This window comes from Ictidomys tridecemlineatus, chromosome 9 (genome assembly GCF_052094955.1).
Source record: "Ictidomys tridecemlineatus isolate mIctTri1 chromosome 9, mIctTri1.hap1, whole genome shotgun sequence".
In the NCBI taxonomy this organism is placed as follows: domain Eukaryota; kingdom Metazoa; phylum Chordata; class Mammalia; order Rodentia; family Sciuridae; genus Ictidomys; species Ictidomys tridecemlineatus.
In genome coordinates, this window is record NC_135485.1 from 112,904,668 (window position 1) to 112,929,359 (window position 24,692).

At 39.5% G+C, this 24,692-nt stretch overlaps 1 protein-coding gene across 1 annotated transcript in view; it reads right to left on the reverse strand.

Annotated features, from left to right (window-relative positions):
- Herc6 (HECT and RLD domain containing E3 ubiquitin protein ligase family member 6) overlaps window positions 1-23,625 on the reverse strand; it is a 46,094-nt gene extending 22,469 nt beyond the window's left edge. The window contains exons 1-12 of the mRNA XM_078021930.1: window positions 23,266-23,625; window positions 21,201-21,360; window positions 18,959-19,035; window positions 17,404-17,631; window positions 15,439-15,533; window positions 13,121-13,248; window positions 11,885-12,021; window positions 11,323-11,390; window positions 6,674-6,795; window positions 6,038-6,097; window positions 3,067-3,160; window positions 1,028-1,214 (exon numbers count right to left, since the gene is read on the reverse strand). Coding sequence (XP_077878056.1) covers window positions 1,028-1,214; window positions 3,067-3,160; window positions 6,038-6,097; window positions 6,674-6,795; window positions 11,323-11,390; window positions 11,885-12,021; window positions 13,121-13,248; window positions 15,439-15,533; window positions 17,404-17,631; window positions 18,959-19,035; window positions 21,201-21,360; window positions 23,266-23,473 — 1,564 coding nt within the window. The 5' untranslated portion in view covers window positions 23,474-23,625. The remainder of the gene's footprint in view (window positions 1-1,027; window positions 1,215-3,066; window positions 3,161-6,037; window positions 6,098-6,673; window positions 6,796-11,322; window positions 11,391-11,884; window positions 12,022-13,120; window positions 13,249-15,438; window positions 15,534-17,403; window positions 17,632-18,958; window positions 19,036-21,200; window positions 21,361-23,265) is intronic.
- Between the last annotated feature and the right edge of the window lie 1,067 nt (window positions 23,626-24,692).

Consider the following 24,692-nt stretch of genomic DNA (forward strand, 5'->3'; position numbering starts at 1 on the left):
ATTTGTTCTAATATGTGCTCCTGAAATTGCCATCTGCCATAACGTGAACAGCCAAGAGTGTTCTCATTAGAGCTCAGCTGATACCAGAATCCCATTCTTAAACCTTCAAAAGTATAATATAAATACATCTCTTTCCTTCATAAGTAGCCTGCCTCAGGTATTGTGTTATGATGAAAAGCTGACTAATACAGCCAGCCCATAGAATGAAGCAATTCTATAGGCCCCATAATGGAATAATCTCTATGATGTACTGATAAGTAGGAAAAAGTAAGTTGCCAAAGAAGAATGGTTTCCTTCTCTTAAAAGAAGAGAGCAGGGTGTGGAGGCACATGCCTGTAATTTTGGTAATTCAGAAGGCTGAGGCAGAGTACTTCAAGTTGGAGACCAGCCTGAGCAGTTTATCGAGACCCTGTCTCAAAACAAGAAGTAAAAGGTCTGGGGAGATAGTACAGTGATAACTAAAGTATAATGGGGGCTAAGTCCTTATTTAAAAAATAGTAACAATAAAGAATTTTTTATATGTGTATATGCATAGAATATCTTTTGAAGTGTACATAAGAAACTAATCACCTTCTAGGAGGGGAACTAGGTGGCTTATATTTCAGTATACATAACCTTTGTACATTTTATGCTTGAGGCCTTCAACATCAGCTTAAAATTGTAAAAAGACATTCCATGATATTGAATAACATAAACAATAATATCAAAGCTTTTAATCACCTCTGGTCAAAATATCAAATGTTTCAAAACAATATGAATGAAAAGTTTAATGCATGGATTTATCTTGATTAGACACTATAGATATCAAACTCTGATGTCAAAGCCATGTCCAAGTCTAAGGACTACATTTGCTTTTAATGATAAGAGTAATGGTTATAATAGCTTTAGGTGAATCTTTGCAATAATTCACATACCATATACTCAAATATGTGTATATTTTGAAATCTTCTATCCAAAATTTGTTACAACTTCTAATTCAGACAGTGACTCTCCATTGAGTGTATACAAAAAGTGACATAAAACTTACTCAGGACTTGTAAAGATTGGTTACTCATTTTACAAACAGCCTCTGCAAATGAAACCACCAGGCTCTGATTCTGAGAATCTTGCATCACAGGGCATTCTGGGAGCAGGAGAAAAACTGATAAAGCTTCCTGGTGTGGAGAATGGTATGGGAGAGCTTGTAGTAGATTATCCCGGAGACTTGTAGTCATCTATGGTTGAAATAGGATCAGAAAAAAGGCCCTGGTATTAGATACAGTGTTGTGACAATAAGCTCTGCGACCAGGGGTTTCATTCTACCAAGTTCCATTGGAACAACCATTTACTCTTTCTGAAATCTACTGATGAAACTCCATTATTCCTTACATTTCAAATGCCCCTGAGGCAGTACTTGTGAGAGTCATCCTCCCATTTTATATTAGGGAACATGAAGGAAATAACGTGAAACTACCTACACATGGTCATACTGAGTGAATTGGGACTTCAAAACTAATACAGAGCCCTCCAAAAGCAATATTATAAGCTGGATATAGAGGCATGCCTGTAGTTGCAGCTACTGGGAGGCTGATTTGGGAGGATCACTTGAGCCCACCATTTCAAGACCAACCTAGGTAACATAGTGAGACCCTGTCTTAAAAAAAAAAAAAAAAAGCAATATTGTATATATAGATCACACCGATATGGAATGTGAAGCTGTTACACAACACATGCACACACACTCAAAATCCATTTCTTCCTTCCTTTGCCCCCTTCATATATCAGTATAAAAATTTCAGAGCAAAAATAGCTTTGATTTTTTATATTATGTATTGTACCCAGAGGTTAACTTTTAAGGTAGATAGCCAGATGTGATGGCACATGCATCTAATCCTAGTGACTCAGGAGGCTGAGGCAGAAGGATCCCAAGTTTGAGGCCCACAGGGGCAACTAAGTGAAACCTTGTCTCAACAAATAGAAAAGGCGGAGAATATGGCTTAGTGATGGAACACCCATGGGATCCATTCCTCGTACCAACAACAGTAAAGATAGAACATACATAATAACGTATATTAGTGGGAATAAATTGTATTTGTGTGTGTGTGTGTGTTTGTGTGTGGTGCTGGAGATCAAATTCAGGGCCTCACGCATGCAGGCAAGCAAGCACTCTACAACTGAGCCACATCCCCAGTCCATGTATGATTTTTATATTTGTTAAACATTAATTAAGTTCTCACTATGTGTCAGGTGATCTCACGTAAATGTTATTAGACTGTGTAGGGTAGCTTTCTCTTTTATTTTTTTTTTTTAACCTTATTTTTACAGATGGGGGAGAGACTCAGTTAATTAAAAGTAGAGGAAGAAAATCATTCAATTAGTAACAAATCAAGGTTCCATACCCAGATCTGTATGACCTAAAATCTACCATTGCCAGGAAAATTCTATATATTCATCTCCCTCATCATGCTAGGGAAGCACTCTACACCTGAGCTACACACCCCCAGCCCCAGACTATGGTACTATGGTATTCTCTTGCAGTTGTCCCAAAGTACTAAGACATCCTGATTACCTGCCTTTTGATAATTTGCAGCCCCTTGTCCCACACACACCAGAACTCAAATTGACAGAGGAAAAGTTGTCTCCCTATTCAACTTAGAATCATAAAGTAGTTTACCTTAAAGATGAAATAAATTTATAGATAAAGAAAATGTGAATAAAAGAGAAGCAGGGATGAATCAGTAGCATAGATTCATGTCAAATATATTTAAGGTTCATCTCAAAGTAGAGAACACGCCAGTCCAGGACAAGGCTACCCTGCTTCCCAAACCAATGCTCTTCTCGTGCATCATGTTGGAGACTCTCAAGCATTTGCTTTTCTCATACAGAAAATAAAAATACTGTGTCCATTGTATATTTTATGATTGAATAAGAAAATAAATGGTAGCACCTTATGCAGTGTCTAGAAATAGTAACCTCATAATGAAAACAAGCCTCTGACTTAGCTCCCCACAAAACTAAACTGCAATCACATTTATTCCTGTAAAGAAATCCTATTGTTCTATTTCTTAAATAAGTATTGGTTATTACCATGGAAGAAATCCATTCCTTTTTTGTTATCTTCTTGAAGATATCTCTTGCCATTTGTAAGTCCACATCAATGGAAATCCTTTCTTCAGTTCCTCTTTAAATAGAATGTTAAAATAAAAAGATGGAAAAGGATATTTCTAAACGTCATATGTTATTATTTGTTGTATTGACAAGAAATATATTTATGACAAACCTATGACATATAAAATATAAACTTTTATCTTGCCTCCTTTCAAACTAATCAACTTACTTGACACAATCAATTTTACAAACTTTATATTTTTCTGTTAAAAGACAGTAACACATTACTACCTCTTTATTAGTTACATCATCAAGTTTGAGCTACACTATTAGTAAGATGTTCCCCCCCACCCTCAGTGCTGGGGATTGAACACAGGTACTTAAGTGAGGCAAGCACTCAACCACTAAACTGCATCTCCAACTCTAGCAAGATTTTATGTTGAGTATGAGATCTGAAACTGGCTACCCCCAACACTTAGTTTGCATACTGAAAACTAGAACTACCCAGTATCCGCATTATTGCCATTTCTATTTACACAACTTTGCAATTCCACTGTTTTCCTTAGTAGTGCACTGATGAAGTAATAGTTACTTTACAGGGAAATGGCTTGATTGTTTATCGCAGAAAACTTCCTGGAAAATTCATTAACAATTCATAGAAAAATCTGGAAAGACCATTAACGATTCAAAGGAAAGCATCAACAAATAGTTTGGCTGTAGGATTCTTTGACTCCTTTATCTCAAAATCCTTGCCTTGCTATTGCAAACCTATCCAGGATCTTTGTATATTTTCCCAATTCTCATCAAGTCCACAGTCCTCTGCTCCCACACGAAAGACTGTCCAGGTGTGGTGTCTTATCAACAGGTTGTTTTGGTGATGTTTGAAGAGCCAAAATTCAACAAGTCTAATATTATTTTTAAAATGATGCATTATCAAGAAACATGCTTTCTAGATTAACAGATCAACAGTAATATTAGGAGCTAGGCATGGTAGCAAATGCCTATACCTCAGCTACTTGGGAGGCTGAAGTAGGATCACAAGTTTGAGGCCTGCCTGGGTAACTTAGTGAGATCCTGTCTCAAAATAAATATAAAAAAGGGCTGGGGCTATAGCTCAGTAGTACAGCAACTCTGGGTTCAATCTCTAGTTGTTGTGGTGAGGGAGGGGGCGGAATATATATATTTAATACACACATGGGCTAGAATATACATGCAAGTTCTAATTGTAAATTTTTCCTGCTTAAAAATACTTTCTTCTTTGCAGCCTTTGGCATTTTAAAAGTATGTCACTTACGTCACTCTCTGTGTGGGCCCAGATATTTTTCTGCTTTAGAAAGATAATACAGGGGAGGAAAAGAGCCCATCTATCTCACCCCACCCCAGTTCTTAGGCTGATCTAGGAACTAAATCAACAAAAAGCTGATTAACAAAACAAAAGCATCCTGCTTGGATGCAGGCTTGTAATCCCAGCAACCAGGAAGGCTGAGGAAGAAGGATCAGCAATTTAGCAAGACCTAAGCAATGTAATGAGACCCCATCGCAAAAAATAAAGAGGGCTGGGGATGTGAGGATGTGGGGATGTAAGGTGCCCCTGAGTTCAATCCCTAGTACCAAAAAAAGTTTGCCACTGTGCCTAACTTTTTCAATATTCTTAGAGTAGGAAAAGATTCTTCTACATCCAGTAAGCATGAGCCTGAGGCTGGAAGAAAAAGAACACCTTGTCTAGGACAGTCAGGGGGAGAAGAGATGAGGAGTCTAGATTTCTCTTCTGCCTTTGGCTAGGATAAGTACAGAGGAATAGGAATGCCTTTTGGATTCTAGAAAGATACTGGGCTTCTCTAGTTCCCTGATGACATTGTTGGGACCCAATACTTTCTAGTCCCTTGAATTACTTAAAATGCAGCTGGGATGGAACTGGCCTGTGATGTAGCTCACTGGTAGAGTGCTTGCCCAGCATGCATGAGGCACTGGGCTTGGTGCCCAGCATCACATAAAATAAATAAATAAATAAATAAATAAATAAATAAATAAATAAATAAATAACACACAAAAAACCCCCTAGATAAACAAAATAAGGTATTGTGTCCATCTACAAATAAATTATATTAAAAAAACAAAAATAAAAAAACCAAAACGACAATAACAACAAAAACCCAATGGAACTGCCTGGGGTTGTGTAAGGGAAAAGCACAGGGGTTAAGTCAGGACTGCCTAGTTTCCAGAAAGGGATCAAACATGTCTTCTGAACCAGTGAGCCAACTTGAAACCACCTTAAGGAAGGGACAGGACCTGACCAGGTGAAAGAAAACCAGAATGAGTTATACCAGCTGCAGATCAGCAGGGAAACAGCCTTCCAAGGCAGCAGAGGGCAGCCTAAGACCCCTTTACACCTGCTATCCCTCCAGCTCCTCCCTCACACACCCAGGTGCCACCCAGGAGCCCTCCAAGGAAGGGGCAGACCTAGAAAGTTAAAATAGTAAGCATTAAAGGAATTGCTGAAACTACTGGAATCAGACCAAGTATTAAACCAAGTAAGAGAGAAATCAGATTTTTCTCCATAGCAATGAGTTAAAAAACAAAATAAGATCTATTTTCTTTATTAGTCCCACACAGTGCTAAGTGTGAAGTGAATTCTCAGTTTCTAAGTACCAAGGCTATGTTAGATTTTAGCTGATGGTGGACACAAAGATCCTGAAAAAACACCATTCCCTCCAATTGGATAAAAAGGAAAGCAGTGTGGAGAAAAGTGAACAACGTTAATTATGACTTATAGTGATCTAATAGAGGATTCCTTGCTAAAATGGAAGAATTCTATAACTAACAACCTCTGGAGTTCTCTATGTTGAACTCTGCATTGATAGTAATATTCACACATTAATCTGACTCTACACATTTCATTTAAAATATTTCACAGTATTTTAAGTGAAGATAAGTCTCATAGAAGTATTACCTTTGCTTTAAAAAGCTTGCAGTCAGACAAGCAGGAGATGAAAATATTATTCCAATTTCACTGGAAAATTAATAACAGGGGTTAAGTCAAAACACATTGTGAAGCAAGCCTCCTGTCTTCCTATGTCTGAATAAATAACAGATGTCATGGAATCATTAATGAAACTATTCTCTTAAGTCTCCCAAATTCTAGGTACAGTACTTTGTACCTATTATTGCTGAATACTGCCAAAACCCTTTATAGTTAATTTCTTCCAGTCATCTACATTTGAATAAAATCCCTCATTCTGAAGACCCAAACTCCAGCTCTCCAGGGAGTAAATGAAGAAGATCCTAAAACAGTTCAACTTCCTGGAGGGTTGGTGAGCTTTTTTGATTCATTCCTGTATTTTATTTACCTAGAGAGGTGGCTGGGATAGTGTACAGTTCTCCATACATCTCTTATTTATACTGAAGAAAAGATGAGTGACAGAGTACATCAATGACTATTCATAAACTAAGAGGTGGTGGAATAGAAGCATGGTCAAATGCAAATTTGCTCATGATAAAGTCAAATGCTTTTTCTTGTATCCAGAACAAAATGACCGACACTTTAGAAATAGACGAAATTGGTTTACACTTAATCAGACACAGTCACCTTTTAGCCACTTCATATTCACTACTTCCGATCTTCACTGCTAGCCACTTTTCTGCCAGGGACTGGTTCATTCGGCTTATTTCTGGCAGGATTTTCTTGGAAACGCTTGTTGAACTAGCATCCTCCCAGGAAGGAAAAAACAAGGATGATCAGGAAAGCACACACACTTGCCGAGGAATAAACAATACAGTAAAGCATCTGTGCACGTGATCCACAGGCTCCACCCTCTCGGGCACGGTGGGTGGAGCAATGGTAAAACTGGCCCAGCTGTTCTACTTCCTTTTCTGGGCCTCTTTGCTTATTCTAAAACCTTAGTTTCATCATTTGAAAAAAAAAAAAAAAAAGATTCGGGGGATAAGACAAAAGAATAAAAACAAACCAAAACAGATACTTGTATACCAACATGCACTGCAGCACTGTTCACGATAGCCAAAAGACCGGAATAACCCAGGGTCTACCAACAGATGAATGAATTTAAAAATAATGAGGAATATATATGCAATGAAATATTATTCAGTCTTAAAATGACATTCTAGAAAAACTCTGAAAACATGCTGAGTAAAATAAAAGATATTAAAAGCAATAAATATTGTACATACTGCATGATTCTGCTTATGTGAAATGTCTAGGCAAATTTATAAAGATAGGAAGTGGAAGTTGCCTAGGGTTGAGGAGAGGGGGAATGAGAAATTATTATTTAACACAGAGTTTTTATTTGGGGTTATGAAAAAGATGGATAGTGGTGATAGTTGTACATTGTAAATACAATTAATGCCAATGAACTGCAAATTTAAAAATGGTTGCCAGGCATAGTGGCGCATGTCTGTAATCCCAGCAACTCAGGAGGCTAGGCAGGAGGACTGCAAGTTCAAGGCCAGCCTCAGCAACTTGGCAGGGCCCTCAGCAATATAATGAGACCCTGTCTCAAAAGAAAAAAAAAAAAAGCGGGTTGTGGGGTGTGGGGATGTAGCTCAGTGGTAAAGTGCCCTGGGATCAATCCCCAGTACCAAGGGAAAAAAAAGTTTCAAATGACAACTTTAATGTTACATATATTTTGCCATAATAAAGAAATGGAATAACTATACCTGCTTCTCTGGGCTTTCCTTATGATAGAACTCCAGACCTCATGCATGCCAAGCACCTGTTCTACCATTGAGCTACATCCCCAGCCCCTCCCTTCAGTTTCTTGATCTGTCTGAGTCTTGGGTCACTCCTGTAATTCAATCAAGATGAGCAAGATCATTTTCTCCCACATCCCAGGAATCTTAGGATAATGAGTTTCTCCCTATGGGCACTTAATGCTACTTTTTTTTTTTTTTTTCTGTTTTGAAATCTTCAGCTCCTCTGAAGTATGTGGCATCAGACTCCCTTCTTTCATGAAAACTTGAGCACTTTGCTGTTTCCTCACCATCACCATTCCTGTGGCCACTCTTCCTGTCCTCATGCTTGGCAGTATCAAAACTGATGAGCACAATCTATCTTCCACCTTAGTTTCTTCTTCCTTTCTTTTTTTGTATCGGAGATTGAGCCCATGGCTGCTTAACCACCGAGCCACATCCCGAGCCCTTCTTTATATTTTATTTAGAGACTGGGGCTTGCTAAGTTGCTCACGGCCTCATTAAATTGCTGAGGCTGGCTTTGAACTTGTGATCCTCCTTGCCTTTGCCTCCTGAGCAGCTGGAATTATAGGCATCTTGATTCTTAATCTCAGCTCTATACTTTTCCTCTGCTTCACCTCAGCCACCCATGTCCTGGGTCAGGGTTTCTAAACTGACACAGCTGACATTATGGTTCAGATAATTCTTTATTCTGAAGGGCAGTCCTATCCATTGTAGATATTTAGTAGCATCCCAGCCCCTAGATGCCAGTAGCAGCTGCTCTTCACATCAAAACACACCTCTCCCCTCCAGTCTCGACAACCTAAAATGTCTTCTGACATTGCCAAACAATTCCCGGGATACAAACTCACTCTAGTGAAAGTCATGGCCCTATATATGAATGATAAGCTGGACTTCATAATCATCAATTACTCTCCATGTTTGAAATTTCTATTGAAAATATTCTTTTTTGACCATCACATATCATCTTTTTTTTTTCTCCTTTTCCTTTTCCTTCTCCTTCTTCTTCTTCTTCTTTTGGTGGGGGGTACCAGGGATTGAACTCAGGGACACATTCCAAGCCCTATTTTGTATTTTATTTAGATACAGGGTCTCACTGAGTTGCTTAGCGCCTTGCTTTTCCTGAGGCTGGCATTGAACTTGTGATCCTCCTGCCTCAGCCTCTCTCCCGAGCTGCTGGGATTACAGGCATGTGCCCATAGCCTTCTGGCCCCCTGGCCCACATACCATCTTTCTGATGAATTTCTTTTAGAGTGAAACCTGGTCCCAGGTTCCTTGATGCTCTGGGATCTCCCATTCTTCGACTCTATCCTTGGTTCACTGTCCACCCTCCTGTCTTCCTTACCCAGCTGAGGTTCTGTGGTTCAGCACTCCAATCACTTCTCTCTTTTGTTTCTTTCCTACCATACTTAGCTAGGAAAATTCCAACTGTAGTTAACCTCAAGTCTGGAGTACTCCAAAATCAAGGCAGCCTGAGACCACTGGAGACAACTACACAACTGTGCTGAATGACTGCACTTGAAGTCTAGGACCACAGATTTCATTTGGGCATTTGACACTGTCTAGTAATTTCTGAGAATGTGTATTTTCTCAGTCTCTGAGACAAATATTGCACTCTTTCCTTTTCCTCCTAAGCCTGCACACGCCTTTGTTTCTCTCGCACTTACTTGAGGACCTTGCCTTGTTCATCAGTGAGAAAAGGGCTCACCATGGCCCTTACCTCATCTGCACTGTTCCTTATTACAATGAGATAACTATTTCTGCTCAAATTCTTCAATTCTGCACTGAATTCTGCTTCTGGGATGTAGTTCTGTACTCTGCTTCATATCAAAGCTTCTCAGAATTGTCACAATCTTGTGGGGGGCAGGAAGGGGAAGGAGAGGTGCTGGGGTCTGGATTAGAACAAGATATATTCCATGCTTTTATAACTATGTCAAAGTGGATTCTATTGTCATGTATAACCAAAAATAATCAATTTTTTAAAAAAATAAGAATTGTCAGAATCTTTGTTTTCATTTCCTCCCCTCCTATGCTGTATGCATTCCATCCCAGTCAGGTTTCCTCCTGTCTCTGGAACCCAGTTGGACCAGAGCAAAAATAAACTCTGCACCACTCCTACTTGACCTCTCAGTCATGTTTACAGTATTAGTCACTTTGATTTTGTGCCTTCTCTAGCTGGGTGATCTCTCTCTCTCTTTTTTTTTTTTTTCTTTTGAGACAGGGTCTTGCTATGTTCCTGGTCTTGATCTCCTGGGTTCTAGTGATCCTTGCCTGTCGGCCTCCTGAGTGGCTGTGGCAACAGACACCTACCACCATGCCCGGCCTTTTCTTTTGAATTCCAAATGTGTTTATTGGGATAGTTTCTAACACATCTTGATTCAAGAGGATGCCTTTGCCTGAAGGAGCATCTGTTAGCCTCGCTTTTCCTTCCACGTGTTGGCAGTGGACAGTGGAACAGCTAACACCCAAAACTGCCATTTGCACGTGGCTGAAGACTAAGGTGGTTTTTATAACATCCTGGGCATTTCACATCCATGGAATAGGAACTAGGGCTCTGCACAAGTGCTTCTTGCAGTTTCCTCTTCTCTTCTGGACAGAGAATAGGCATGTTTTCTGGTAGTCGTTATTGATGATATAGTCCCTGTGACTTTTCATATGGGCCCCTGGCTTTAAACACCATCAACAGTTTGATAGCTTCCATGATTGTGTTCCATTGTCGACATCCCCCCTGAGCTCCGGCTCTGACATCTAAGTCTTTGGATCACCTCTACAAGGACATTTCAAAATGAAACCTTCTCATATAACTGGCTTCATCTTATACAACTCTTCATTTTTTCTTATTATCTTCAGCCTCACGGGCCTTCTTTGTCACACACCAAACTTAGTATTGCCCCAGGACCTTTCTATGTGTGGTTCCCTCTGCCTTCAATGCTCTTTCTTTGACTCAGTTTTTCCTTCTATAAAATGGAGAGAATAATATCAACTGGACCTGACAGTTGACTTTATCTGAGCATTAAACATGTTGATCCATTTAGAGGACTTTGGTTGGTGCCTGATACATAACTACAATTAAAATTAGTCATTACTGCCATTACCATCACTAATATTTTTACTAATAAAAAGTACAAAGGGCTGGGCATGGTGTGCACACATGTAATCCCAATGACTTGGAAGGCTGAGACAGGAGGATAGCCTGGGCAACACAGTGAGACCCTTTCTCAAGGAAATAAATAAAAAATATAAAGAGCTGGGGATGTAGCTCAATGGTAAAGCACCCCTGTGTTTGATTCCCCCCACCCCCGGAAAAAAAGTACAAAGACAATAAATTTGAATTTGCAGGTCAAATCTGCTAGAAATTTTGGCAAATGAGGAAATGAGAATGACATAATACTTTTTCAAAAGCATCCTAACCAAAGACCTTATTATTTAAGTAAGAAATCTGAATACATGTGAATAATATAATGCCTCAAATATTGCTCTGAAATCTAAAGGAAAAAGCAAAGTTTAAAAGAAACAAAGTATACTAGGTACCTGATGAACTGTCACAAAGTTGGCATGAGTTCCAGCAAAAATGTGTTTGATGTGACTATCCACAAGGTCTAAAAGAAAGTCAGAAACCCATGCTTCGAGTTGTTAGCAGTAAAAGATAAATCTGATATATAACCAAGCCAAATTAATTCATTTATGGGTACTATATACTTCCCTGAATTTCAAGTATAAACAGCATAAAAAATTAATTTTGATAAGGTTAATTATTATATATACTTTAATTACAAACTTAGCTTTCCAAGTATTTGCATAATAAATCCAGGTTCATGTGCTTTAGAAAAGGTTTGATTAAATATATAAAAGTATATTGTTCTGATAAGAAATCTATCTGATAAATAATCTATAAGATAATTCCTTTGTATTATCTTCATTTTTAGGAAGGATTGTCAACTACTCCAGGAATCACTGCAAAAGAAGAAATGCACAAATTTGCAATAAAAGTACTAAAGGAAGCTTAGCTCTATGGGCTCCTTTGAAGGAAGCAGAATACTGTTTCCTCTTTAGTGGCATTAACAGAATGATGAATCAGTGGGACAATTCATACCACTGGCAGAAATCAGGCAGCGCATGTCAAAGTCCTCTGTTGTGGCTTCTGAATGGGCTGGGTTGCTTGTGCAACCTGGTCCATGACCAAAAGATACCACTTGACCAGTGGTATAGACATATGCAAGGGTGTGATAACTGCAAGAAAGAATACAAGACAACAAAGACCAAGGTTCTCATGGTTTTTGAGAAGGATAGTGTTTTCTAATACAAAACAATAGAACTACCTTTACTAAGTACCTAGATTCCTTATCACAACATCAGTGTTAGAGGGCACCAGATGATGTAGCTAAACAGATGGTGAGTATTAATTTATTCCAACATTAAAGATAAAATGTTATTGATAACTCTTTACTATGGTTTCTATCATTTGTGCTTTAAATCAAATACTTGTATTTTTGTTTTCTTAATGCACTGGGTTAGATAATTAAATACTCAAAAATGCCCTCATAATTATGTTATGCAAAAGTCTGAATACATATGCAAATATTCATTAAATTCTACAAGCATGAGACTGATTTTGTCTTAACAACTCAAGCATACAAGCACCACAATTTTGTTATCAAGCAGCCCACCACCCCCAGTTTCTAGTAAGGTGTTCTATTAGAAGCAGACTTCTAATAATTTCTTATTAAATAAGTTAAATGTCTAAGAAAAAAGTTGGTAAGTTAAACTATTTGAAAAAAGGTAAATTTTCAGGATAAAATGCTCTATAAAAAAAAAACAGTCAAACCAGTGGCACACATCTATAACTCTGGCAACTAGGAAGGCTGAGGGAGAAGGATCATAAATTCTAGCCCACCTTGGGCAATTTAGCAAAACACTTGCTTGAGATAAAAAGAGCTAGGCATATAGCTCAGTGGTAGATCACTCCTGAGATCAATCCCTAGTACCAGGAAGGGGGAAAGTTTGGGGAAAGCAGTCCCATATTTTAGAATTTCACAGTTTGATACTATTCTATAATCCCAGCAACTCAGAAGGCTGAGATAGGATGATGACAAGCTCAAGGCCAGCCTCAGCAAGTTAGTAAGGCCCTAAGCAGTTTAGCAAGATCCTGTCTCAAAATTAAAAATAATAAAAAAAAAAGCGTTGGGGGTGTGGCTCAGTGGTTAAGCACCCTTGGTTTCAATCCATAGTGCATGCCCCCCACCCCCGAAAAAAAAGATTTTATGAGTTGTTTTTAAGGAATAAAACATTACATTTTTCATCCATGCTTAAAATAAAACCAGCCTATTACCTTCCACAATCTATCTGTGAAACTAAGCCGTTAATTCTTTTCACAAGTTGTGGGCCTCTTGACTTGGCAGTGGTACTGTGTCCTAGTTGTCCACGGCTGTTGTCTCCAAATGTAAATACCCGCCCAGCCTGTTTTAAAAGGAGGAACCAGATAAATTTCATGTTAAAAAAAAAAAGTAATTAAAAGCCTCTAGAGTAATTATCATAGGGGAAAAGGAAAAAGGGGGATGATGGGGATTGAGATCAATTTTTTTGCATGTACTGCTTTGTCAAAATGAACCCAAATACTAAATATAATCATAATGCTCTAATAAAAAAAATGAAGAAAAAAAAGAATTTGTATGAGAACTATATGTAAAATATAATCTCTACATATATGGAAGGGGTCCTTTGTTATCTCTTTTTTAAAATTTTTTTTAGTTGTAGATGGACACAATATCTTTATTTTACTTATTTATTTTTATGTGATGCTGAGGATCTATCCCAGTGCCTCTTGCATGCGAAGCAAGTGCTCTACCAGTGAACCACAATCCCAGACCCCTTTGTTATTTCTTACAGTGAGCATAGAGTTTACAACATTGGACACACAAAATCTCTGACATGCCCTTAAAATCAAGGCACTGTGGAGATGTATTGTACAGCATGGTGACTGCAGTTAATACTAATTGTTAGACACTTGAAAATTGTTGAGATAGTAGATCTTAATGATTCTCATTACATAAAAAGATAATTATCTAAGGTGATATACATATATATATATATATATATATTAATGAGCTTGATTATGATTATCATTTCACATCAAAACATCACTTTGCACACCATACATTTACATAACTTTTGTCAATTCTATCCCAATAAAGCTGGGGAAAAGAAAAAAGTACTTTATTATGGTTTGGATCTGAAATGTTGCCCCAAATCTCACATGTTGAAGCCTTGGTCCCCAATGAGGTACTGTTCAGAGGTGAGGCCTTTGGAAGGTAAGTTGGTCTTGAGGGTTCTAATATCATCAGTGGGTGAATCCATTGACTCCAGTTTGAAACCTGCAGTTTCACCTGGCACACCCACAGAGCCCTCCAGTATGGCCTCAAACAAGTTACTTCCCCTCACGATGGTAAACAGAGTGAAGCCCCTGGCAGGCTGTCCTCACTTGATAAGAGGGAAAGGTGAGAAGCTCAGGGTGGAGACCACCAGACCAGATGTTTCTGACCCCAGGGTAAATGATGTCACTGATAAATCGGTGGTAGTTGATAAGGATTGAAAGGGGGGTCAACCCCCCCACCACCAAAATTTAGTATAAATAATAGTGCAAATGAACAGGGATTCAGCCAGCCGAAACAAGGATGCACTGGAGCTGGAGAGCCTGATGAGGTCCTGACATCCCATCACTTGTCATCGTTTCCTGAGCCTCTGCGTGATCCTTACTGCTCTCAAACTCTACCAACTCATCTGGACCTTGGTGAGAGCTGCAACTTCTCCCTACGACCCTCTCCTCAACTGGTCGTCCACTCCACACCAGGAAAAGCCTGCCTTGGTTCTGGACCTGATGCGGTCTGAGTGAGTGTGCGTCTGCTGGAGATAAAGCCTAAGGTTTAATACCTTTGAACTTAGCACACAGAGGAAATGTCTGTCATTAGCCTATCATGATTAAGTGTGCTTTGCAGTGCTTAGATTTAATTTAGAATTGCTTGCTGTGAATTAATTAATCTATGATTGTTTGCTGTGAATTATTTTTATGTGGTGCTGAAGATTGAACCCAGCTCCTCGCGCATGCCAGGCGAGCATGCTACCACTTGAGCCACATCCCCAGCCCTGAACATATTTTCTAATACATTTCAGTGAGATATCTATATATTGAATAGATATGTCTAGATATTGATATACACATCATGCTATAGTTTGAATATTTATGTCGCAAAATTTATATGCCAAAATCCTACCTCCAACATGGTGGTATTAGGAGGCAGAGTCTTTGGTAGATGATTCAGTCATGAGGACAGAACTAGCATGAATAAGATTAGTGCTCTTATAAAAGAGGACCCAAGAGAGATCCCTCACCCCTTCCACTATGTAAGGGCATTGCAAAAGTATGCTCATTTATGAGCCAGAAAGTTTGTCTTCTATAGACATGAATCTACTGGCACCTTGATCTTGGACTTCCCAACTTCCAGAACCTTGGGAAATAGATTTCTATAGTTTTTAAGCCACCCAGTCTATAGTATACTGTTATAGTAGTCTAGACATCTTGCTTGCAAGATTACTCAGCAGATGTTAATCTTTCTCTGGGATTTATAAAATTTGCAACACATTTTGGATTACCTGAGTAAGCACTGCAGTATGCTCATCACCACAACTGATATAAATTACACCTAGATTCTTCAGTGCACCAATTGAACGGGGCTTGTAGCTTTGCTCTGTTGGAAGAAAGCAGAATTTTTAGAGTTTGAGAAACAGATTCAGAATTTCATGAGTTTTTATATTTGTATTCCTAGTAATACCTTTCATGTTAGCTTACAATTCATTAACATAATTTTTAAAGTGCATAATCAAGGGCATAAAACAGAAAGAAAACTATTTTGTTTTCATTTTATTAGTACTGGGAACTGAACCCAGGAGTGCTTAACCACTGAATCACATCCCCAATCCTTTTTATTTTTTTATTTTGAGACAGGGTCTTGCTAAATTATTGAGGACCTCGCTAAGTTGCCAAGGCTGGCTTTGAACTTTCAATCCTCCTGCCTCAGCCTCCCGAGTCACTGGGATTACAGGTGTGTGCCACCGTGCTTAGTGAAAACTATTATGGAAAAAAAAAATGGAGCTGTCCTTTAGCATTTATTCAGAAACTATTTATTCTTATGGAATGCCTGAAACTATTGACTTAGAAAGCTAAGTTTTAAGACTCACTTCTAATAATACTGCTAACATATTGTATTCATTTCTGCCATATTGTAAGTGATCTGCAAATAGGTAATAGTAATTGAGATGAGAAGCGAAGCTAAATCATATTAAGGGTGTTAAATAAAATGAGGTGTAAATGCTCAGCACAGTACTAGCACATAATAGGTGTTCAGTATATATATGCCAAATGCAAAGATTGAACAGGGAGGACAGGATTCCTGGAGCAGACTTCTTGGTGAGTTTTGTTTTTACCATTTAGAAGAGTTTTGTCTAGAAGGACTGGTTATTTCCCCTAATGTTAGTAGTCTACTAAGCCAGTGGTTTCCAAATTGTGCTGCACATTGTAATCCCCTGGGAGATCTTTAACAATGATTGAAGCTTGGCTCTCACCCCAAGACATTCTGATTTCACAGGTATGGAGTTTAACCAGGGCATCAAGATTATTAAAGGGATCCTGTGGTGATAGAATAATGGCCTTGCAAAGAAAAATGGTCTCTTGCGTTCTAATCCCAGAGCCTTGGATCTGTCAGGTTCCATGGCACAGGGGAGTTAAGGAAGTAGAGAGAATTAAAATGCTCATTAGTTGACCTTAAAATAGGGAGATTAGAACCAGCGGATCCCAGCGACTCAGGAGGCTGAGGCAGGAGGAGTATAAGTTCAAAGTCAGCCTCAGCAACTTAGCGAGGCCCTAAGCAACTCAGAAAGACCCTGTCTCAAAAGAGTTGGGGACGTGGCTCAGTGTTAAGAGCCTCTGGGTTCAATCCCAAGTACCAAAAAATAAAAGAAGGGGGCGGGGAGATTAGCTTGAATGATCCAGGTAGACCCAGTGGTATCATCAGGGTCCTTTGAAGAAGAGGGAGAAAGAAGAGTCAATATCAAAATAATGAGATTGAAGAAAAACTTCATCAGCCACCACTAGCTCTGAAGCAGAAAGAGGGCTGCTAATGTCAGAGTAATCAACACAAGGGGAAGCAGGAAAAGGTGAGGAATGAGATCCACTTCCTGCCTCCATGAGGGAAGGCAGCCCTGCTGATGCCTTGACTTTAGCCCAGTGAGTCCAAATGTCAGACTTCTGATCTCTGGAACTGTAAGACGATAATTATAAGGGCTGGGGTTGCAGCTCAGCAGTAGAGCACTGTGCCTAGTACACAGAAGGCTCTGAGTTCTATCCCCATCACTGAAAAGGGAAAAAAAACAAAAACAAAAACAAAACAAAACAACAACAACAAAATAATAACTTTGTGTTGTTTTAAGGCACTAAGTTTGTGGAAATAGGAAATAAAATAGCTCTCCAGGTGATCGCATGTGTCACAGTTTGGGAACCCCTGTTTTAGCCTTGGAAACTGCCCCTGCCCTTTGCCCAGCTTGCACCCAGACTTTCCTCACCTGGGACATTTTTCCCACTAAGGGCCAGCTGCCCTGCATTGTTGTTTCCCCAGCCAAATGAAGTCCCACAGAGGGACAGGGCAAAGCTGTGAGCTCCTCCTGCAGCCACCTGAGCCAGTGGAATGCCCTCCAGGGACTTCACCCTCTGCGGACTGGCTTGGGAGGGGAACTCGTTCCCCAAGCCCAGCTGACCATGGCTGTTCTTTCCCCATGAAAACACTTGGCCATCTAAAAAAATAAAGAAAACAAATTCAGAGTTGCACACACTGGAATACCAAATTCAAGTAGAACCTACTTAATCCTGCAAATCCCTCATCCCCCCCCCACTTCAGTGAGGTGTAACTGACAAAACTCCATGCGTTTAACGTGTTCAACATTATATTTTAATTTACATACATATTGGGAAAAGAATGCCATGATCATCTAATACATTAATTACTTACTTTTTAATACATTCATTAATTACTTTTTCTGTTTGATGAGAACATCTCTTCTCCATGCTAGGGCTGGAGCTCAATAGTAGAGATTGAACCCGGGACCTTGTGCATGCTAGGCAAGCACTCTGCCCCTGAGCTTTATCCCTAGCCCTGGCGTAAGGATTATTTGAGCTGCACCTGAGAATCAACAGAGGCAGGAAGAGTTCTCTGCCCTCCCCTGATCAGCAAAAGAGCAGGGTATAAATTTCTCTTGTAAAGCTGTCTGCTTTTCCCACCCTGGGGAGAGGACAGCAGATGGAGAGTTGACATGGAGATGAATCTGTACAAAATAAATTACTAAAATAGCCCTTATCTTCCATTAGTATCCCCATATGTTTTTTAGTCACTTTTTCACAACTTATTTTTCCTTGAAGCCCAAACTCCTTTTCTTTTGTTAAAGTTGTATATGGGTCCCTGAGTCTAACCACTTCTTTTTAGTTTCATTTCTGTTTCTGTAAACTCCTGTGTACAGAAAGATTAATAAAAATTGGATGCCCTTCCTTTGTTAATCTGTCTTCTGTTCATTTAATTCAAAGCCCCCCAGACACTAAACATAGGAGGGTAGGGGAGAAGATTTTCCTCCCCAATATTCTTTAAGAAATTTGGATTGAGGATGAACAGTGTGGGAGAGGTTAGTAGGCAAAATGTGGAGGTCATAATTTTGACATTTTGACTTTTCTTTCTTTGATCTAGGTTAAAAAAAAAAACTACAAAAAACAAATAGCCCCTTGTCTTGGTTTACCAGTGCAGACAAGCCATTCAGCATTAAGAGCCAAGGGCTGGAAATAAAACCACTACTAAGTTCTAAGGGAGTTGGCCAGTCAGATATGAGCTGGGATGACCTCTTATGAGAAGATAAGAACAAGGCACTATTTAAAACACAGCCAGAACAAAGAAACTTGAAACAACAACAATAACAACAACAACAAAACAACATGAAGAACAACATATCTAATGAAATCTAGAAAGTTAAAAACTTTTAAATGTGCTAAAATGAACCCCAATCCATTCAACATCAACAGTTATCATTCTGAAAACTACTTCCAAATGACACTCGAGTTCCAAAATGTGATTTTTACCTTTTGATAATGCCAGGGAGTGGTAGTGTCCACAGGAAACTTGTATTATTTTTATGTCAGCTAGAGCATTTATTTTCCTATAATAAAAATAATACAAAATCTACTATAAATCTTTATTTAGGTAGGGTGAGTTGCCAGGTAAATTACAGATCTACAGGTATATAGGACACTGTAGGACACTGTTGTAGGAAAAAAATTTCTCTCTCTCTCTTTCTCTCTCTCTCATCAATAAACCCAGAGGGCCTTAACCACTGAGCCATACCCCTAGCCCATTCATATACACCACTAATTAGATCATAGGCATTTGATTACCTTAAAAGAGTCACAGTTACTCTGCTGTTTACCTGCACTTCACTGAATTTCTTCACTGTGACTTTCAGAGCACTATGCAAAAATCACATCATATCAAACTGTTTTTCACATGACATCAACATTTACAAAAATACAGGACAGAATCCAAAACAGTATATAATGCAAACACTACTTGTATTGGACTTTAAGGCAATACACAATATAATTTTTTTTATTATTTACTTATTGGCCTAAAAGAAAAACAAGCTTCTTCAAAACATAGAGCACAGGCTTTAGAATTTCTAGATCATGTCTTCATCTTATAAGTTCTGAGAGATCTCTGGGTTGAATCATACAAAACTGTCACATTTGTAGATCAGAAAGAAATAACCATCAGCAATTTCATATGGTTGAACCTAAAGGAACTCAGAAAGGTCAACAGTTATCAGGTTATAGAAGCAGACTCATATCCTAGCCTTTTCATTTTAAGTTTGATCTAAAGCTGCATCTGTACACATTTTGGATTTGGCTTCGAAGCTTTTTCATACATAGTGAACTATACCCTAACTCCCTATTTATTCTTATGAAATGCCTGAAACTATTGACTCAGAAAGCTAAGCTTTAAGACTCACTTCTAATAATACTATTATCATATTGTATTCATTTCTGCCATATTGTAAGTGATCTGCAAATAGGTAATAATAATTGAGATGAGAAGAGAAGCTACATCACACCATAACCTACTTCTGTAACAAGTAGCCTAATCTCAGTCACAGAAACTGTTTAAAGCACACAGATGCAGGCTGTCTCCACCTCTCTTTCAGTTTCCATATGTCCTTTCTTTTCTCTGGCTACAACTATAACATGCCCATATGGTTGGGTAAGGTAACCTCTTTGGGTCCAGACTGCTGCCCAATTCTAAAATCATATATAAAGCCAGTTTAGATCTGCAAAACCAGATTTGCTGTCATTTTCTTTTAGCAGGTCAGTTTTCATTTTCTCAAACCTCATGATCTCTCATATATGACTAGAGGAGGTAACAAAAGATAACTTCCTGAAATTAAAACTGGCATTTAAAAAAATTCCCCAAGTGTGTAATTCATGAACACAAAATTCAGAGCTAACTTTTTGTCATAATACTTGCTCTGGGAAGTTGTTTGTGAGGCAATGTGATATTTCTCACCATTTACTAAGTAAAGTATTAGAACCAATTGGTTTAGGACAAGCGGAAAGATGGCACTGGGAGGAAACTACTCCTCTTCCAACTTATTTTCCGGTGCTTGCAAATTAACACAACAGATAGATTAACAGGAGAAAAGACAAAATGTACTTATGTGTGCTTATTATTGTAGAGTAGCCTGAGGGGTGTGTGTGTGTGTGTGTGTGTGTGTGTGTGTGTGTGTGTGTGTTCAATGGGAGAGTATTGGAGTTTCTTTGGGGCTTTTTGATGGTAATGTTAATGGCTAAATCTGCAGGAAACAACTACAGATGGGAGTTCATGGCAATTTTATTTGGGAGAGCCTCCACTTTAGTCAGATAAAGGATGTTCAGATAAGATACTTTCTGCATCTTCTGAAGTCCAAATGCTTTTACTTTGAAATAATCTTGGGGCTGGGGATGTAGCTCAGTGGTAGAGCATTTGCCTAGCATGAGTGAGGCACTGGGTTTTCAATCTATAGCACTGCCAAAGAGGGAAAAAATTAAATAATCCTCATACTCAGGGTGTCCACGTGGGTCACATTCCAATTCACTCTGCCCTTTTCCTTCATGGGACTTTAAATTTAGTGTCATACATTTTTTTTTCCTGTCTTCTTCCCTGACCATACTATAATCCCTGAGGTTAGGGACTGTGTTCCTCACAGTTCTCTTTGTATCCTGGCATCTTGTATGGTCCCTGATACACGGTACTCAAAATTACTGAACAAATAAAAGAAAGAATTGAAATACTTACTTAGGTATAAAGTTTATTTCCTTAATTTCTCCAATCCCCAGCTGCCCTTCAGAACCAGCTCCCCATGCAAAGACTCTTCCTCTGTGGCAGACAGCGAGAGAGTGCTCCTTCCCGCAGCTCACGAAAGCAACATGGAGAGTTGCCAATGCCTGAATTAGTTCTTTAATACAAAATAACCCCCCCACACAAGATTATTAATTAACAAGTATGAAATAAAACTTTCCTTCAAAAAGTAGGATTACTTCGATTCTTTGTCTCATTCAACAGTCTCATGGGTTTTTGTTTGTTTTAAATGGGGCCTTGCTAAGTTGTTAAGGTTGGCCTTAAACTTGTGATCCTCCTGCCTCAGCCTTTCAAGTCACTAGGATTACAGTCAAGTGCTACCATGCCTGGCTCCAACAGTCTTTTAAATCAAAACCTAGAGCCCATGCTACAAGGAAATAAATTCAATGTGTATTATATCACTTCATGGGAAAATAATAGACTGGGATACCATCTGGCTGAGATACTGCAATGCCTTGGGTTCCTATGTAAGCGAACTGAAACCCAACTCAGTGATGGTCACAGCCTAGAAAAATGAAACTTAAGCTTAACCAATCAGAAACTGCCAGATGACCTCTAAGGACTTTAACCAAGTTTTCTGTCTTGCTTCCTCAAATACCTTATAAGTTTCCATCTTGAATCCCTTCAAATCCCCCTCAGTGGAATCTAATAGCCTAAGGTCTGATGCTGCCCAATTCATGAATTACTAAATATTTAAATAAACTCTTTAAAATTTTAATGTTCTTAAGTTTATCTTTTAACAGCAGATAAAAGGGTGAGCACTATGGTGGGCAAGGCCCATAGGAACTAGGATCTTTAACCGAATGTTTCATTCCCCCTTCCCCCTACTATGAATCAGCATCTGCTCATCAGAGAAAACATTTGGTTCTTGGTTTTTTTGGAATTGACTTATTTCACTTAGGCATGAGCCTGAACTATTATATAGCAATTTAACATATATTTTCACTTGGGCATGGTGGTGCACATCTGTAATCCCAGCAACTCAGGAAGCTGAGACAGGGGTTTAAAGTCCCATGCCATCCTCAACAATTTAGCCAGACCCTGAGCTACTTAGGGAGTCCCTGTCTCAAAATAAAATAAATCCTGTGTGATGGGACACACCTGCAATCCCAGTGGCTCAGGAGACTAAAGCATGATCTCAGATTCAAAGCCAGCTTCAGCAATTTGGCAAGGCCCTGTCTCAAAATAAAAATATAAAAAGGGCTGAGGATGTTTCTCAGTGGTAAAGTGACCCTGGGTTTTAATCTCCAGTACCCAAAATAAAATATTTTCAAAAATACATTATAAAAGGGTAATATATTCATGACATTTGTGAAAGACACAATTTACAGAATTGTAAATACAAAACTGTATAATGACATGACTTTTGTAAAAGTTAAATACATACACACAAAAATGGGCAAGGAGAAAAAGGCAACAAATGTTAGGAGTTATCTTTGGGTGTTGGGGTTACAGGTGATTTTTTCCCCCCATAATTCCATAACAATCAGTAATGGTGAAAATGCTGTTCTAATAGGGAGAACTTGTCTCAAAAACAAACAAGTTGGAGATGTGGCTCAGTGGTTAAGTGACCCTGGGTTCAATCCCTGGTACAAACAAACAAACAAACAAACAAAAAAGCAAGAACGAAAAAAGCTATTCTATGGTTTTAAATTTCAAAATAAAAGCTCTCCCGTGGTATTTCTGGGCTGATTACAGGTGTCTAACCCACAAACCATGTTTGCAAAATAAACTGATTCCTCCAGCTCCATCCAGGTCTGGAAAGTCAAGGGAGGGACCCCATCTCTGTCCAGAGATGCGAGGTCCAGGTCAGTTCTGCTGTTTGGCAGGAAACAGGAACTGGAAACCGAAACAAATCAGAAGCGCTCGGGGAAATGAAACTGACCATTTGCGCTCGGGAGCGGGAAGCGCAGTTTGGGCATCTAGGTGGCCGGGCGGACCCGAGGTGCAGCATACCCTCCTGCCCCGCGCGCAGGGCCCCTCCCTGCGCCCGGGGGCTTACCTGGCCGCTCCCGGCGAGGCACTCCCCTCTGGCCCAGCTGCCCCCGGCTGTTGTCCCCGAAAGAGTGGACCTCATGGTGGTTCAGCAGTAGCAGAGAGTGGCGCTCCCCGCTAGCCGCCTGCAGGAGCTGGTCGCCTCTGGCGCTCCTGGGACCCCGTGCCAGCCCGCGCTTTCGCCCCTGGGAGCCAGCGCCCCAGCTGAAGTACATCCTGCGATCCCTGACCGCCGGCTCCACTCTCAAAGGCTGGTGATGGGTGTGAGCTGATTTCTCAGAAATCGAAAGAATGGATGACAGTCCAGCTCCCGCTCTGGCTCACTCCGCCTTCCAACTCACTTCGCTCCTGTAGCGCTACCCTGTCTCCTACGTCATCCTGCCACCTCCCTGCCCGAGGTCTAGGTGCTGAAGAACCCGGAGGACTCTCCAGGAAAAACATCTCCATCCCTAATTAAACCATTTAGGAGCTGTGCCATTGTGGGCAAATTATCTAATGCTTCTGTGCCTCAGCTCCCTTATTGTCTGTGACTTGTGACACTAATAAAGCAAATTTACCATGTTTTAGGATAAATCAAGAGATGATATATTTAGTGTTGGAATAATGCTAAGTGGAATAATAATAGCATCTGAGTGCCTACTCTCTTCCAGATATTGGTTTTACATCAGAACTGCAATAATGAAAGACCTCCATGATATGTTCACCTTCTCCTGAGGGAAAAAGAGCATAAACAGATAAGTTTATAGTATAAAATCAAGTGGCAAGATAAAGAAATATAAGGAAGGAAAGAGAGGATGGAGAAAGAAGGAATTAGACGTTTTTTGTGTTGTTTTGTTTTTGTTTGTATCTTTGTTAGTACCGAGGATTGAACCTTGGGGTGCTTTACCCCTGAGCTCAGCCCTTTTTCTTTTCTTTCTTTCTTTCTTTTTTTTTTTTTTTTTTTTTTTGTACCAGGGATTGACCACTGAGCCACATCCCCAGCCCTATTTTGTATTTTTTTAGAGAGAGGGTCTCACTGAGCTGCTTAGTGCCTCACCATTGGCTTTGATCTCCTGATCCATCTGTCTCAGCTTCCCAAGTCACTGGGATTAGAGGCGTGTGCCAGCATAGCCGGCCTTTATTTTCTTTTTTGACTCAGGGACTCCCTAAGTTGCTGAGGCTGACCTGGAACTTGCCATCCTCAGCCTCCCAGTGTTTGGCATTATGGTGGGTGCTGCCTGCCTTGCAGGAATTAGCATTTTTGAGAAGATACCAGAGGCGCCTTCTCTGGTGAAGGGACATTTGAGCAAGAGCTGAAGGGACATGGGTAATGAGAATGATTCACAGTCATATCCAAATGAAGAAGATAGGGAGAAGCCGTTGGAAGATTTTGAACAGAGAAGCACAGGATCAGCTTTAGTTTTATAAGAGCTATTCTGTCTATTCTGTAGAAAA